The sequence below is a fragment of the Syngnathus scovelli genome, chromosome 14 (genome assembly GCF_024217435.2).
Source record: "Syngnathus scovelli strain Florida chromosome 14, RoL_Ssco_1.2, whole genome shotgun sequence".
Lineage (NCBI taxonomy): Eukaryota > Metazoa > Chordata > Actinopteri > Syngnathiformes > Syngnathidae > Syngnathus > Syngnathus scovelli.
In genome coordinates this window covers 11,052,332-11,065,612 of record NC_090860.1, presented here as the reverse complement: position 1 = coordinate 11,065,612, position 13,281 = coordinate 11,052,332, and the positions used below count along the sequence as shown (strand labels likewise).

Below are 13,281 nucleotides of genomic sequence, written 5' to 3'. Positions count from 1 at the left end.
GGAAGGCTAAAAAGAGGTGTATTACTCATCTATTTTCACCAACCAAATATCAATTAGATTACCGTGTTGAGAAGACTCATGAATGAATGAATTCTGAAACCCACAAAAAGATGTTTGTCAATCAAAGATGGAAAAAAAAACTATAAATACATATATAATTTTATCATTATCCCTTTATCATGCAACAAGATAGATACCAGTCAGGAAAACAGTTACGATTAATAAAGGTTATGCCACCAAATTGACACTTTTGCTCAATCCATAACCTGTGGCTCCCTCTTGTGTTTGGAACTCGTCATTACAACGAGAACTGTTGCCGTTCGATTTATTCGGTATTACAGAATATCACGTCATATTTATGTTTCAGTCAAGTAAAGCCAACATTGGTGCATGGTTGAAAATATATATATTCAAATAAAATCTTTATTCATTCTATGTCGTAGTACACCACTAGACAGTGATTGGAACACATGAACATGGATTTGGTAAAAATATGCGTACTTTTCAAAACCATCGACTTGCTGGGGCAATAGAGAAGCAAGGGCGGGATAAAATATGTGCCAGATTGACGTTTTCACTTGCTATGGAGGTTTTATTCTGTACAGAAGGACAATTTGTACAAAATTTATCTAGATATATCACACTACATGAAACAAGGTAAATCATATATACAATATTAAATGAATCCATATGGTACAAGTCACATACAAAAGGACACTTAAGTTATGTTTTAGAAATAAAATGTTAAAATGAAAAGATCTGCAAAAAGACAAGCCAACAAATAGATTTTTATTCACCTCTCTTTGTCCAAAGGACCTTCTGTATGCACTAAAAGTAACTCATAAAACCCATAAAAGATCATCTTTCCCAGCAAGCATGGGTTATTTTTTTTTTAGAAACAAAAAAAAAATCAAGTTTGGTTGAATGGCATTCCTCCGGAGTAAAAGGTACATGTTTAACATGGTACTTTTGAATTTACAACTTTTTGCATTCAAGCAAATACAGTATTAAATACAGTTAAACGAGCCAAGTCACAATGTCAGTTCACTGTTCAGCATGGCCCCCTTTTTTGGGCTGGGACAGCCCAACTATTTCACCTCCAGGGACGAGACAACTAGCACATCAAATATGACGAAATCAGAACACGCCTGACGCGTTAGTTGAAACAACAGTACTGATTCTCTAATGGACAAACGGTGGTAAAGCAAACAGAGCTTGACGAGAGGGATTTTTGGTATTTCGATTTTAGTATTAAGTGCATCTATATTAGAACTTGATTTTAATAAATTAGAAGCTTTTATCACTCAATTGTGGAGATATTTGACTTGTTTGTCCAAACGTATCGGGATCTATCTGAAGTCACATTCAGCAGTACCATTGTTTGAACTGAGTGGGCAAGACGGTCGACCGGTTTTCAAACTTTGCCTATGAACACAACGAATCAAGCGTACATAAACAGCGGCAAAATGGCACATGGAAAAGAAAGAGAAACAAACAAAAAAAAAACAACGGAAAGTGACGGATGTCCACAGGACACCATCATCTTTCCTCGCTGCCTACCTGGACATTGCAAGGCGACTGACAGGCCTGAGTTTGGTCGTTAAGTGTGCTACACTAAAAAGAAAGAAACAAAAATAAAACCCACTAATGACCAAAACCAAAGGCAAGTGCCCCAGTTTGAATCGGAGATTAATAAGAAAAACACACAACAGTCTTGGCACTGACAAGCTGTCCATTAAAAGACTAAAGAAAAACTGACAACAGGAAAGCGTCATCTTTCCTTTGACCTTTCTTGCCTTCCGTGCGTTGGAGAATAAAAATCCATTCAACTCTTCCTGCAGCTCCACATCCCGACAAAGTATATATGGGAACCTGTCGCCGTATCATCATTGCTTTTTTTTTTTTTTCCCCCCTAGGTTCCACAGTTAAGCGTGAGAGGGGCAACGGAGGTGGCGGGAGGGAACGACACGGAAGCAACTCCGTGGGCTAAAAGACACATGGACACAAATGGACGTCCTTCTCCAAAAAAAAAAAAAAAAAAAAAAAAAAAAAAAGAACCTGAGAAAGCAGAAATCTGAATACGGAGCTTCTGTAATGGTCACAGGTCTAGTGTGCTGCACCCAATGGGGCTGCCGGAATGAAAGAGAACTAAGGACATGGGTTTAAAAACAAAACAAACAAAAAAAACACACAGTGACAACAACAAACAATGGATGGGTGACAGGGTGTCCATGGCCGTGGAGGGGCAGTTGGATCTAGAGTCCGTCGCGGGCGGTCAACATATCTTCAGCTCTGCGGTGGGTCTCCAAGGCTTTTGTGGTGTAGATGTCCTGAGGCAACTCAGATTTGCGCCGCACCATGGGCCGTTCCTTCCACTGGCCGTGCAGTGGCTGCCGCACAGAGAAGAAAAAAAAAAAAAAGAAAGAAGAGTCAGTCTTCTTTTCCTCATGCTGAACTAACTCAAAGTTGGAAAACTGCAGCACCGATTGAATTCAAAATGAAGCTCATTTCAAGATGGACTAGCTAGCCTCTGAGCATGAAGCAATAATGTTTTATGCTGAGCCACAAGTCCAAACACAGTATTGAGTAATATGTCTGTGTAATATGAATTATGCAGGAATATCCGCCTGATTTGTCAGCTGCCCCTGAGATAAAAATTATTATTTTTAAATTATACTAAGGCAATATTACTCAAAATGCTGTGTTTAAGATAGGGGGTGCATAAGACAGATTGTAAAAAATGATACCGCAAAAGACTTGAATAGATATTCAACACCCTGCGCTGTCAATGGGGAACTTTAGCACATAGCCAGATTGGATGCAATTTTGCATATGAAACGTTTGCCCTCTGTTAAGAAAATATTTTGAATAGAGCAAATGTGGTATCAAAAAATGAATGTCAAGAAAGGAATCGAGACAGAGAGAAGCCAGGTTTACCTGAGTTGCGCCTTCTTCAACTGTCTTTTTTAACCTCTGAACATCTTCTATCAAAGGAACATCCGTCTCCATTGCTACTGGACTATTGAAGTCAGAGGGATCAACAAGCACAGAGAACTGAGTCCAAAAAGAAAAAGGGTGGGGGGGGAAAAAACAAAAGGGGGGAGGGGGGGTGGGAAAAAAAGATGTTGAATGGCATGCAGAGAAGAACGGATCAAGAGGTTCTACACAAATGACAAGCTTCATTTTGAGATTTAACCACAAGATCCTTATTTGGAGTTGTATTCGTTTTGGAAACAAGCACAACATACCAACCACGGACTTACCTCAAACGGAAAAGAAAGCTCTAAAAGCGCTTTGCACATCACAAACTCTCAAAACATGACATAGGAGGGATTTTTAAAAACCTCAACAATGCTTAGTGTCAATTTTGGGCGTCATTTACCTTTCAATAATCATAGCCAAAAAAGGTGCTCATCCCTTTATCGTCACTCAGACTTATTATGAAAAGTAACAAAACGTACTTTGAAGACCAAGTGCAGTACAAAAAGGCCTTTAAAAGGAAATGAACCCAAAAGGACATTTTGGCCATGTGCAGCAAGTCACGTTTTTGCATCTTACCTGCGGATTGGACTTGGCGAGGTTCTCGATCTTGATCCAAGCTTCTTCGCGCTCCTTCGACTTGGCCTTCTCTCTATCGGGTCAAACACTTCTTATTATCTCATCGCTTTCTAAGGTTGAAAAAGCCAAAGACGCCAGTCTGCGACGCCTACTTGTTTTTCTCGGCTCGGAATTGCTGTGTGCAGTCGTCAAAGAGCTTCTGATTCATCTCCATGAAAAGCTTCAGAGCGTTGTAGATGAGGCCGTGGATGGTCCTGCGGTCACACACACACAGGTTGACTTCATAAAATGGCAGCTATTCCTAGCAAGGCTCAGTTCCGAATACTATAGTATTGTCAATTTGTCACACTCGCGTTCACCATGTGACATTTGCCCGGGCATTGTTTCACACGGGTGTTATGCGGGGAACACAGTCCGAGCGCAAATGCATCACTCGGGTGTCAAAAGCGAAAAGAAAAAAAAGCCTCTCACTTGTTCCAGTGGGTCTTGGAGTTGCGGTACAAAGCGGGGAACATGATCGGGAGAATCTTGGCCGCATTGTCGCTGATCAGACTCATGATGTACTCGTTATTCCAGTAGTACAGCGCTCGCTCGGCCACCTAGAGAGTGTACGCGGGATCTCAGCGGGGCGCCCCAAGTAATAAAGGGACTTCCCGGGAGGAGCGCGGCGATACCTGGAAATGCGGACTGGACACGCATTTGGCCAGCTGGCGGAAGAGAGGCTCCTGCACTTTCACGAACTCAGACGGCTCGATGACGTCCAGGATCTCCTCGAGTTCGTTGAGGAACATCACTTCCTTGGGACTGTGAGTCTTTGGCCAATACTTGAGGAGCGCCATGACCACCTATCAGGGGTCGGAGAATGAAGTTACGAATCAGCGGTTTTAAAAATCGACCACAAGACACTCATATAGACATACCGGCTCAGTTAGAGTGCTGTCCTTTTCCAAAAACTGCACCACACAGTAAGCCAACTGCAAAAGAGAAGAGATAAATATTTTAACACCTGTAGTGCATTTGCTCTCATTTTCTTTTCTTTTTTTTTTCCAGCACAGCATTCAACTGTTACGTAACAGACAGCAGAGAGACACACACACACACACACACACACACTGTACCTGCGGATGGTAGACACTGAGTGACTTCACTTTGTGTAGAGGTAACAAAACCTTCAACAGGAAAATCTTGTGCTCTTCTTTTAGAGGTAAGGCAAATCCGTTGATAATGCTGCCAAACAAACAAACATGAACATCTGCTGAGCACATCTCGACGACAGCCGTCGCATTTCGAAATATTGCGAAATCAATGACGCAAACCTTCCAAGTATTTCCAGTAGTTCAGCAATACCATTGTGATGCTCCGTCTCATAGATAAACCTAAAAGAGCGAGGGAATATTTTTCAGCGATTGCAAGACCGCTTAGCTCATCATACGAGAATGACAAAACAAACTGCACCAACCTATAGAAAATGTTGTTGATCTGCTTTCTGATGTAAGCTCTCAGCCCGAGGAACTTCCCGTAGATCCTGTGAAGAGTCGTTTTGAGGAAGTCTCGCTCTCTGGGATCTTCGCTGTCAAATAGTTCTAGAAGCTTCAATTGGAAAAGAGACAAGGCAGACATTACACAATACATTTTTTTTTCTTCAAACTGATTTTCCCATCGTGGTGCCAAGTTGTTTGTCTGCATTGACAAGTGCGTGCGAGGAGCGGATTCTCCTTTTCTTACCTGCATAACAAATTTCTGGTCAATGTATTTCTTTGCTATGTTGGGCTGAAAGTCGGGCGATTCTAAAAACCTAAGGAAAAATTCATAGACCAGCTGCAAGGGAAGCAGAGAAAAAGCAGAATTAAGAACAAATGAATTCATGACGCCCCGTGCTGCTCATTAACCACTTCTATAACTAATTTAAATTCAAAGTTACTCGAGTTGACTCAATGAAACGAATAACAACCTGGAGGTGTGGCCACGCCGCCTCGAGTGTCGGCTCGTCCTCCTCGGGATCAAATTCGGCTCCCGTCGGATTGGACGAAGGAGGCAGTGTTCGAAACATGTTCACAGCAAACTAGAGGCAGACAGAAATGGAAGAGAGCGTACACATTTGGGATTAGACGAGCAAGCAAGCTGTTACGAAACAATTCCTGGACTGGAATGTTATAAATCAGGCTGCGGCTTGAACAGAAAAACCAGACGTCGACACACAAAAAGCGGCCGCGTAATGAGATTACATTCAAGAGTAACTGTTTTTGATTTGTTATACAGCATGCCACATTTGGGATCTGGATCACAACATCTTAAAAAGACACAAAAAAATTCATGACTCAGACGTTTTGTGAATGGGATCAAGCTTCTTCCGTGTCTGGATTAAAAATTCGACTCGTCGGATTTGTGCTAATACGAGGGCGGCACAAATGCAACCTTGAAAATCACCAAAACGCGCCGATTGGTGACGTATAGACGCCCACCCGACACAAACATCTTCTATAAGAGGAACCGCAGAAAAAGCAGCGACTATTAGATATCATTAAACAACATCAGGCCAGGCGGATGCGCAGACAGGATACAATTAGCCCGTTGAAAGTACCAATGTACCCAACCTATATCTTATCTATCAGTCCAAAGTCAATTTTTATTTTTAGGCTCCTGTAACTATGGGCTGCAAGGGTTTGCCTGACAATAATGCATGTGTGCCTTTCGCAGTGTCAACTGACTCCCCCGTGGGCCGCTGTACCCGACTGGGGCGATCATGGGACAGTGCAGGTGGCCCATTAAGACACTGAGAGCCTTGTTTGGCGGGGGGCTGCAAGGTAAGAGTAAAGCTTGTTGTGCCAGCGCCGCACCGCGCTCCACGTCAAAGACGCGCCGAGTTAAAATAGAAACAAGAAAGAAAAGGTCATCCACGTGACTGGCCCAGACTTCAGCAGCGGAGCATCTCGTGTTAATGGCAGTTTCTGTGTCAAGACATTTCTGAAGACTATCTATGGAAAAGCTGAAATAATGACCACGAGCAACAGACATGCGACTGTGCCTTTTTCACGGTCGCAACGGCTCATTTAGCATCTCTTGTGGACACTGCCTCAGTTACACTAATGTCACTCAAAGGAAAAACCGAGCCAGCCAGTTTCACCCACATCGTCATCTTTGGACACAAACAGACACTTGCAGAATCAGCTCTACTGACCATGTGAACCACCTCCGGGTAGATGGGCTCCGTGATGACATTCCTATTGTGGGTGATGTACTCCACCATCTCGCTGAGCGCCGCCCGCTTCACCTCCTTCCATTTCAGGTCACTCAGCGGGTCCGACAGGAAGTCGAAGAGGACGCAGCACTGCCGCAGCTTTTGGATGAAGAGCTTCTCCTGCTCGGCTGGGGCCACATCTGCGGGAAGAGTCCGGGGCGGGAGAACGGGGTCAAACATGGCCGACTGACAGGGCATCTCGACATACACCTGATAAATGAAGCGGTTGGGGATTACGCAACAAAGGGAAGTCGTTCCTTAACGAGCGAGAGGGCGAGCTCGAGGTAGGCGCGACTCTCAAGACTGAATACTGAGCGAGATGGAAACCGGCGAATGAGTCATCAAGATTCAAGTGTTGGCACTATTTGAAACCCAGGGGGGGGTCGGCGGATAACGACAGCAAAGGCGGGTAGACATCAAGTGGAAAGATGTGAAGGCGAGAGATTTGGGAAGTGGGTGAACGGTCACGGCACAGTTACACGAGAGAAGGAAAAAAGAATAATAAATAGCGGTCACTATTATTGGTACGTGGTTATTAGAGCACTTCCTGTTTCACTTCATTTCCATGTGTAAACAAACAAGCAAGTCCACAAATGCCGGGCACAGTATTGATCTTGATTTTTAAGGAACCACTGTAAGTCAAAAGTTGACGTTGAAAGGCCAAGTCAGGCACTCGAGTCTGATTCCGTTCCGCATTGCTCCTGTTACATAAGTCGTATCCGACTGAGTAATAAACTTTCGGCGCTGTCCTTAAAAATACTTATCGGCTTGTTATGTAACAGGAGACTCTGCATTGTGATGGCAAAACTGACAGGAAGCACAATGTGACTTTTGAATGTAGCCCGCAGAGGGCCGTGAGAACACAATATTTTACCGCGTCGAACAGAGCAGCATAACGCTTTAAATGCTTGTCTTTCAAATGCCGGATGTATGTGCCCGAGTAAATTTGATGGCTTCATCAAGTCATTTACGAGCCTGTCGCAACGCATTACCCAGAGCGGGTTGCGCTTAACCTTAAACAGGACTGCTGATGCCGTTTTTCTTGGAAGGCGCTGTGAACTTTTGAGCCCATTTTCAAAGAAACTCTGCAAACTATTCACACTTGTTTTTTTTTTCTTTGCTATCTTATGGTCTTATTTTTCCCCTTTAGCCGGTTGAGCAATGCGAAGCCTGATTCAAAACAATTTGAATCGGAGTAAAGAGAAAAATCTGAGGACATGTTGGTTCTTAAATTCACAGGTGGTTAAGCTTTTTATGGCCAAGTGGCTGAGGGGGTGTGAATGGAAACAAAAGGCAGACATTCAGAACACGGCAAAAAGAGAGCTGCTTTCAACAAAACAAGCTTACTTTTTTTTACAATACAAATTTGAAAAGAACCTGTGCAAAACATTGCTTGTGTGCAAGGGTCGTAACAATAGAGACAGAGGCTTGTGCAGCTCAATAAATCAATAATTGCCCTGAGTTGCAGCTAAGGCCGCTTCGTCGCAGAGTACAGTGGGGCCTTTCAAAGTCGAGCGAGTCCTTTGTACAAAGTGTGAGAGGGCAAGTCTGGTGTTGCTGCGCCCAAAGAACGAGATGTTCACATATGAAAGCGGGATTGCCAGAAGAGTTTCAGGGAGTTAGGTAAGGATTGAAAAAGAAACTATTTTTAAAATAATATTTTTTCTCAAGCATAAATCATAGAAATATATATTATATAAGTTTTTACCCTACGAGCTAAATCTGTTTCTCGCGACCATTCACATAAATTCAGGCTATCCCTGTAAATTAAAGTACAAACTTGCAATTTTATTCCACGACAGCAATGTTTTGCCAACTTGCACCAATCATTGGAGCTGTCCTCAGTGCAAACAAAACACTATGTTGCCAAATTCACTTCCTTGTTTTTGGTATGACGCAGGCAGGTATGTGCAACTTCAATGTTAAGTCATTGTGGGGTCTAATCAAGAGTTAAAAACATTAAAAAAAAAAAATCTGTCATAAAGAGTAATGCAGAGAGCTAATGATCTTACATCATGAAAGAAGCACAAAAAGATTTATCCACTCATCTGACAATTCACATAACATAATATAACTAGACACTGCTTTTCTCCAAAGGTTTTGTGCATTCATAACTCGAGATTAGCCTGTATATTTAATATTTAGCTAAAAGCTGCTGGGATATCAGGCTTTTTTGGGCACAATAATAATCACAAAAAACGCAAGCAACATCCTTAAAGGACTGAATTATAAACTGCATGCAGCAATGATATGCGTTAAACTACACATGATGCAAACATAAGTCCTTGAGCCTCCAATTAATCAAATCAAATCAAATCAGTGATCCACCCTGCTTTACATCTTAGAATAAGTGCGTGGAATTCATAAAACTCTTTCCTCAATATAAAAATAACCCAGATTTTCTAACATCTATTTCTTCTGCCCAGCAAATTCATTGCAAATGTGTTGCACACTTGTTTCCTTGACACTTTCGTGGGAGTGAGAAAGTCGAGTGTCCTTGAAATCCGTCTGAAGGGAAAAATAAAATCACACACACACGACGCTTCACTACTCTTGACAATTCCTAAACTATAAATTGTAGAAATTCTGTCAAAACACCAAAGATTAAAGTGGAGACCTTCTTAGTTTTCTAACATCACTTCCGTTAGCGTCACTAGTCGCTGCTGGGGGATGGGCAAAGACAGTGGAGCTAGCTAGTTAGCTAGCTAGCGTGTAGAAAAAAAAAAAAAAAAAAGCGTTTATCGTTGCCGCGTCGCCTACAAATCGCAAACGGTAGAAGGTTAAGGGGCCTGCAGTACCGATTATTATACCGGAGCTGATATGTGGTCTTATTTTACGCGGTAGGGCTAAACTGTATAAGCGGTGAAGGAAAACCGGAGCACAGCAACGAACGCGCACACACATACATACATACACACCTTCCCCCCCTTAATTCCCCGCGACAATACAGGAAGAATAATTTATCCGTACATACCTCTGAAGTGCATTAGGGCCACCGGCTGAAAAGGCCCGTTGGAATTAGGCGCATCCACGACCATTCTGTCAGCAGATTTATTGCATGTCAACATGTAAACCTCAACCAGGAAGGCGATCCACTCAGGGCGAGAGGCCAGCCTCCATTTTAGCACAAAGCAGATCAGAAAATGAAGCTCTCTGCCGCTGGAGGGAACTGGCTACTTTGTGACGTCACATAAACAGGGAAGACGCCCATTGGTTGATTCCGGCGCAATAGCGAAGGGGGCTTCCGTAAGGGGCGAAGACGATTGGCTGAGAAAGAATAAAGGGGCGGGATATGTGATGATTTTTTCTTTTTTTATTTGCCCTGGCTCCGCCTCTTAGTTGCTTGTCTCTGGTGACGCTGCCTGCCAGGCAGCCAGGCCCTTGCACACATCAGAGAGCAGAATCGATTTGTGTATATTCCACACTTTGTCCCAATTGGATGGACGTCTATATCATCTGGTTGGAAATTTTGGAGCTACAAATGATTGAATAGTCAAAGCGAATTTTAAAGAAGCAAATACACAATCTTTTTCCCTGTGTCACATCTGCTTCTATCATTTCTGCTCCGTTTGAACGCAACTGCACTTGAAAATATGAAATTAAGAAAAACTTCACTTGTATGGCACATACATTAAAAATTGCATTAAAAAATGTGCAGAAATAAATAGCACTTTAACATTAAATGCAAATGTATTGCACTAAAAAGTTAAATACAACTGAACTGTAACTGCACGTCAATATCAATATCATTTTATAACACCTTCGGTTCGTGCCAATGGACGGGGGGGGGGGGGGGGGGGGGTATTGCACTTCTGCCTTTAAACTGAGTGTGGCAGTCTACAGTAGCTGCAGCTGAGCCATGAGTCACTCATGCTCATGAAACATGCAGTGTTAACCTACTGACTTGTTTGGCCATGACAGAATGCTACATGAAACCATTCAATACATTAGAATGTTGCGTGATAACCTTGGAAAAAAAGAAAATATCATTGCACTTGTATGGCTCGTGGGGGGGCTTAAAATGGTTTGCCCACCCATCAATCAAGTGTGAAATTAAGCAAAATTGTTGACATGTTGTCCATTCAGACATTAAAAATATCTCAGAGACAAGATATTAGTTGCAACATTGTAAATAGGATTTTATCATGACTTTACTGCCGAGCCCAAGCGGCTCTTTGTGTGGTCACGAGTGTTATTTGTGACCACATTCAAGGCTTTTCCTCCTTATGAATGTGTTGTTGTTATTTTTTTCCATAGGGAGGATTTACAGGTCAGATTGTTGCTTGTGTGCCTCCTTTTCACAAAGTGCTTTTAGGACTAAACGTTATTTGCCAAGTGACTTCTATTTTGGACTATATACACAAAAAAAAACAAAAAAAGGAAGAGCAAATGTTTCCAGGAAACCACTTAGACCACATCCTACGTGTAATGCCTTGTGTAAACAAAGAAGCCATGAAAAATAGATGTCAATCGTCAAACCTCAACCCGATTGTCTTTCCCGATTGGTACCAAAACAATAAGCACAAGTGGAGGTAATCGATACCGTGAATTAATACACTGGCGTGCTTGCTGACTAGTATCATTATTTAGATCACAAAGTGCTTCTGCATAAACGTGGAAGCCCTTTTTAGCTCAGACAAACTGCCACACTTCGCATTCTATTGTGATGGAAATATCCGTTCTGTTCTCCGGCTAAGTCTGGAGATGAGATGCAGCTAACATCATTTGCATCACAAATAAAGCCAGTGGGTAGCAGCCTATCAATTATGTAGTGCGACCTCAAGGTTAAAAAAAGGTGGTTATGAGGATCTACCTGTGCTATAAATTGTTAATATGATTGCCTTTGTTGATGTAAGCCAAACATGCCATCCCTCAAAAAAGAGGTCAATAAAAGCCCTCAGAGGAGGAGGATGATGTGAAACGTGAGATAAGGAGAGAGTGCATATCTAATGAGAATCAAGTACCATGTGGAGAAAACCCATGCATGCTTGAGGACCTGAGGAAAACCTTGTATTGGATTTTATGAGATTGCACAAGTGTCCCTAATAAAGTGACTGGCATACCTGCGAGTGCATCCAGTTTGTGCAGCTCTCTGTTGGTGCTGAGGGCGAAGCACGAAGAGCTGAACCTCTTCTCCCTCCTCACAGCCGTGTGTGACCCCGGCTGCTTTATCCTCATCAGCTGAGTGGTGGGAGGCACTTTTTTATTGGAAGCCTGCGGAAACAAGCAATCAGGGAGAAAGGGCACGAGGTAATTCAATGTTGAGAGGAAGGACGGGGAGGAGGCGAGGTGATGTGCTTAAGGGTCAAGTTCCGCTTGCAGTCAGATCGGGTGGTTCTTGACGGGGGGCAATCGGATCGCCGGTTGCGGTGTACTGTACAGTATTGCATCTCTGGACGCAGTTTAAAATGACCTCGAGCGGGGCAGGCTAATCAAGGAGCTGACAGAGATATCACACGTGTCAAACACTTGCTTGATCAATCAGATCTTAAGATGATCTTAAGATGATTTTTTTCTATCATACAAGAGCTTTTATTTAATTTATTTAATTTTTTATTTGATTTATTATTTGATTTATATTAATTTTTATCTACTTTATGATTTTATTTACATTATTTTTTATCCCTACCAAAGAAGTTTATGAGATGTGTCATATTGGCACACATATATTTTACATTTATATATATGTATAAAGATATGATCTTTTTTTTTTAAATATGACATACTGTAATTGGAAATTATGCTGCGACTCTGCCTGCTGGAAGTATAAAGTCATAGGACCATGTTGAGATGTCACATGAGAAACTTTCTCAAGAACAAAATATCACTGAACACAGATAGCTGTGAAATGTGCCATGAAAACAATTGTTCAAAAATGATCATTTAAACAAGCCGTATAAATCTGTGGGATGTTTTTCCACGATTACAGGAAAAAAAACTTGTATCAAATTTAAGACAACCTGAAAAATAACTGTTGGCAAAAACTGTACACTGTTGTTGACCCGTCATAACTGCAGCGGTGCTATTTTGTATCATGTGCTTTTTTGATAATTTATTGCTAAATGTTTTTAATGTTAATTCTAAGAAAAAACAACACACTTACATCATCACTTGCAGGCCCATTTTCACTTGCAGATTTTTTTCCCTTTCCAGACTTTGTGGAGTCCTAATTTAAACACAAAAGCAATCCGACTCAAGTAAGCTGACAACTAAAAAAAAATATATAATAAGAAAAAATATACCTTACCTTGTCTTTTTTGCTCTTCTGAGGCATGATGGAGGCTTGTGGAGTGTCAGCAGGACGCAATCTTCCTATGGACACAAACACTTGAGAAAGCAGCACGCATCGGCGTCTGTGTGTGTCTGTGTGACGGAGACCCGAGAATATCCACACACCATGTGACTGATCCCGAGCTGGCTGAAGGCTGCTTGCAGACAAAAGTGGCAACGAACAGCAGTTGAAGTGAAGAAAAAGTCATTTCATG

The 13,281-nt window shown here is 42.1% G+C and overlaps 1 protein-coding gene across 2 annotated transcripts; it reads right to left on the bottom strand.

The window, feature by feature from the left end:
- Positions 1–405: 405 nt before the first annotated feature.
- LOC125980444 (serine/threonine-protein phosphatase 2A 56 kDa regulatory subunit gamma isoform) lies at positions 406–13,281 on the bottom strand. 2 transcript variants are annotated; one of them, XM_049739527.2, is made up of 17 exons: positions 13,193–13,281; positions 13,044–13,108; positions 12,900–12,962; positions 11,860–12,010; positions 6,737–6,936; positions 5,510–5,620; positions 5,284–5,376; positions 5,018–5,148; positions 4,875–4,934; positions 4,677–4,785; positions 4,479–4,532; positions 4,233–4,403; positions 4,030–4,157; positions 3,711–3,812; positions 3,559–3,631; positions 2,938–3,054; positions 406–2,390 (listed from the first exon to the last, which is right to left on the bottom strand). In XM_049739527.2, the coding sequence occupies exons 2-17, from the start codon at positions 13,068–13,070 to the stop codon at positions 2,256–2,258; spliced, it is 1,725 nt and encodes a 574-aa protein (XP_049595484.1). In that variant the 5' UTR covers positions 13,071–13,108; positions 13,193–13,281; the 3' UTR covers positions 406–2,255. The 2 variants fall into 2 exon arrangements, with proteins under 2 accessions (XP_049595484.1, XP_049595483.1); XM_049739526.2 differs by lacking the exons at positions 11,860–12,010; positions 12,900–12,962; positions 13,044–13,108; positions 13,193–13,281 and adding an exon at positions 9,771–9,955.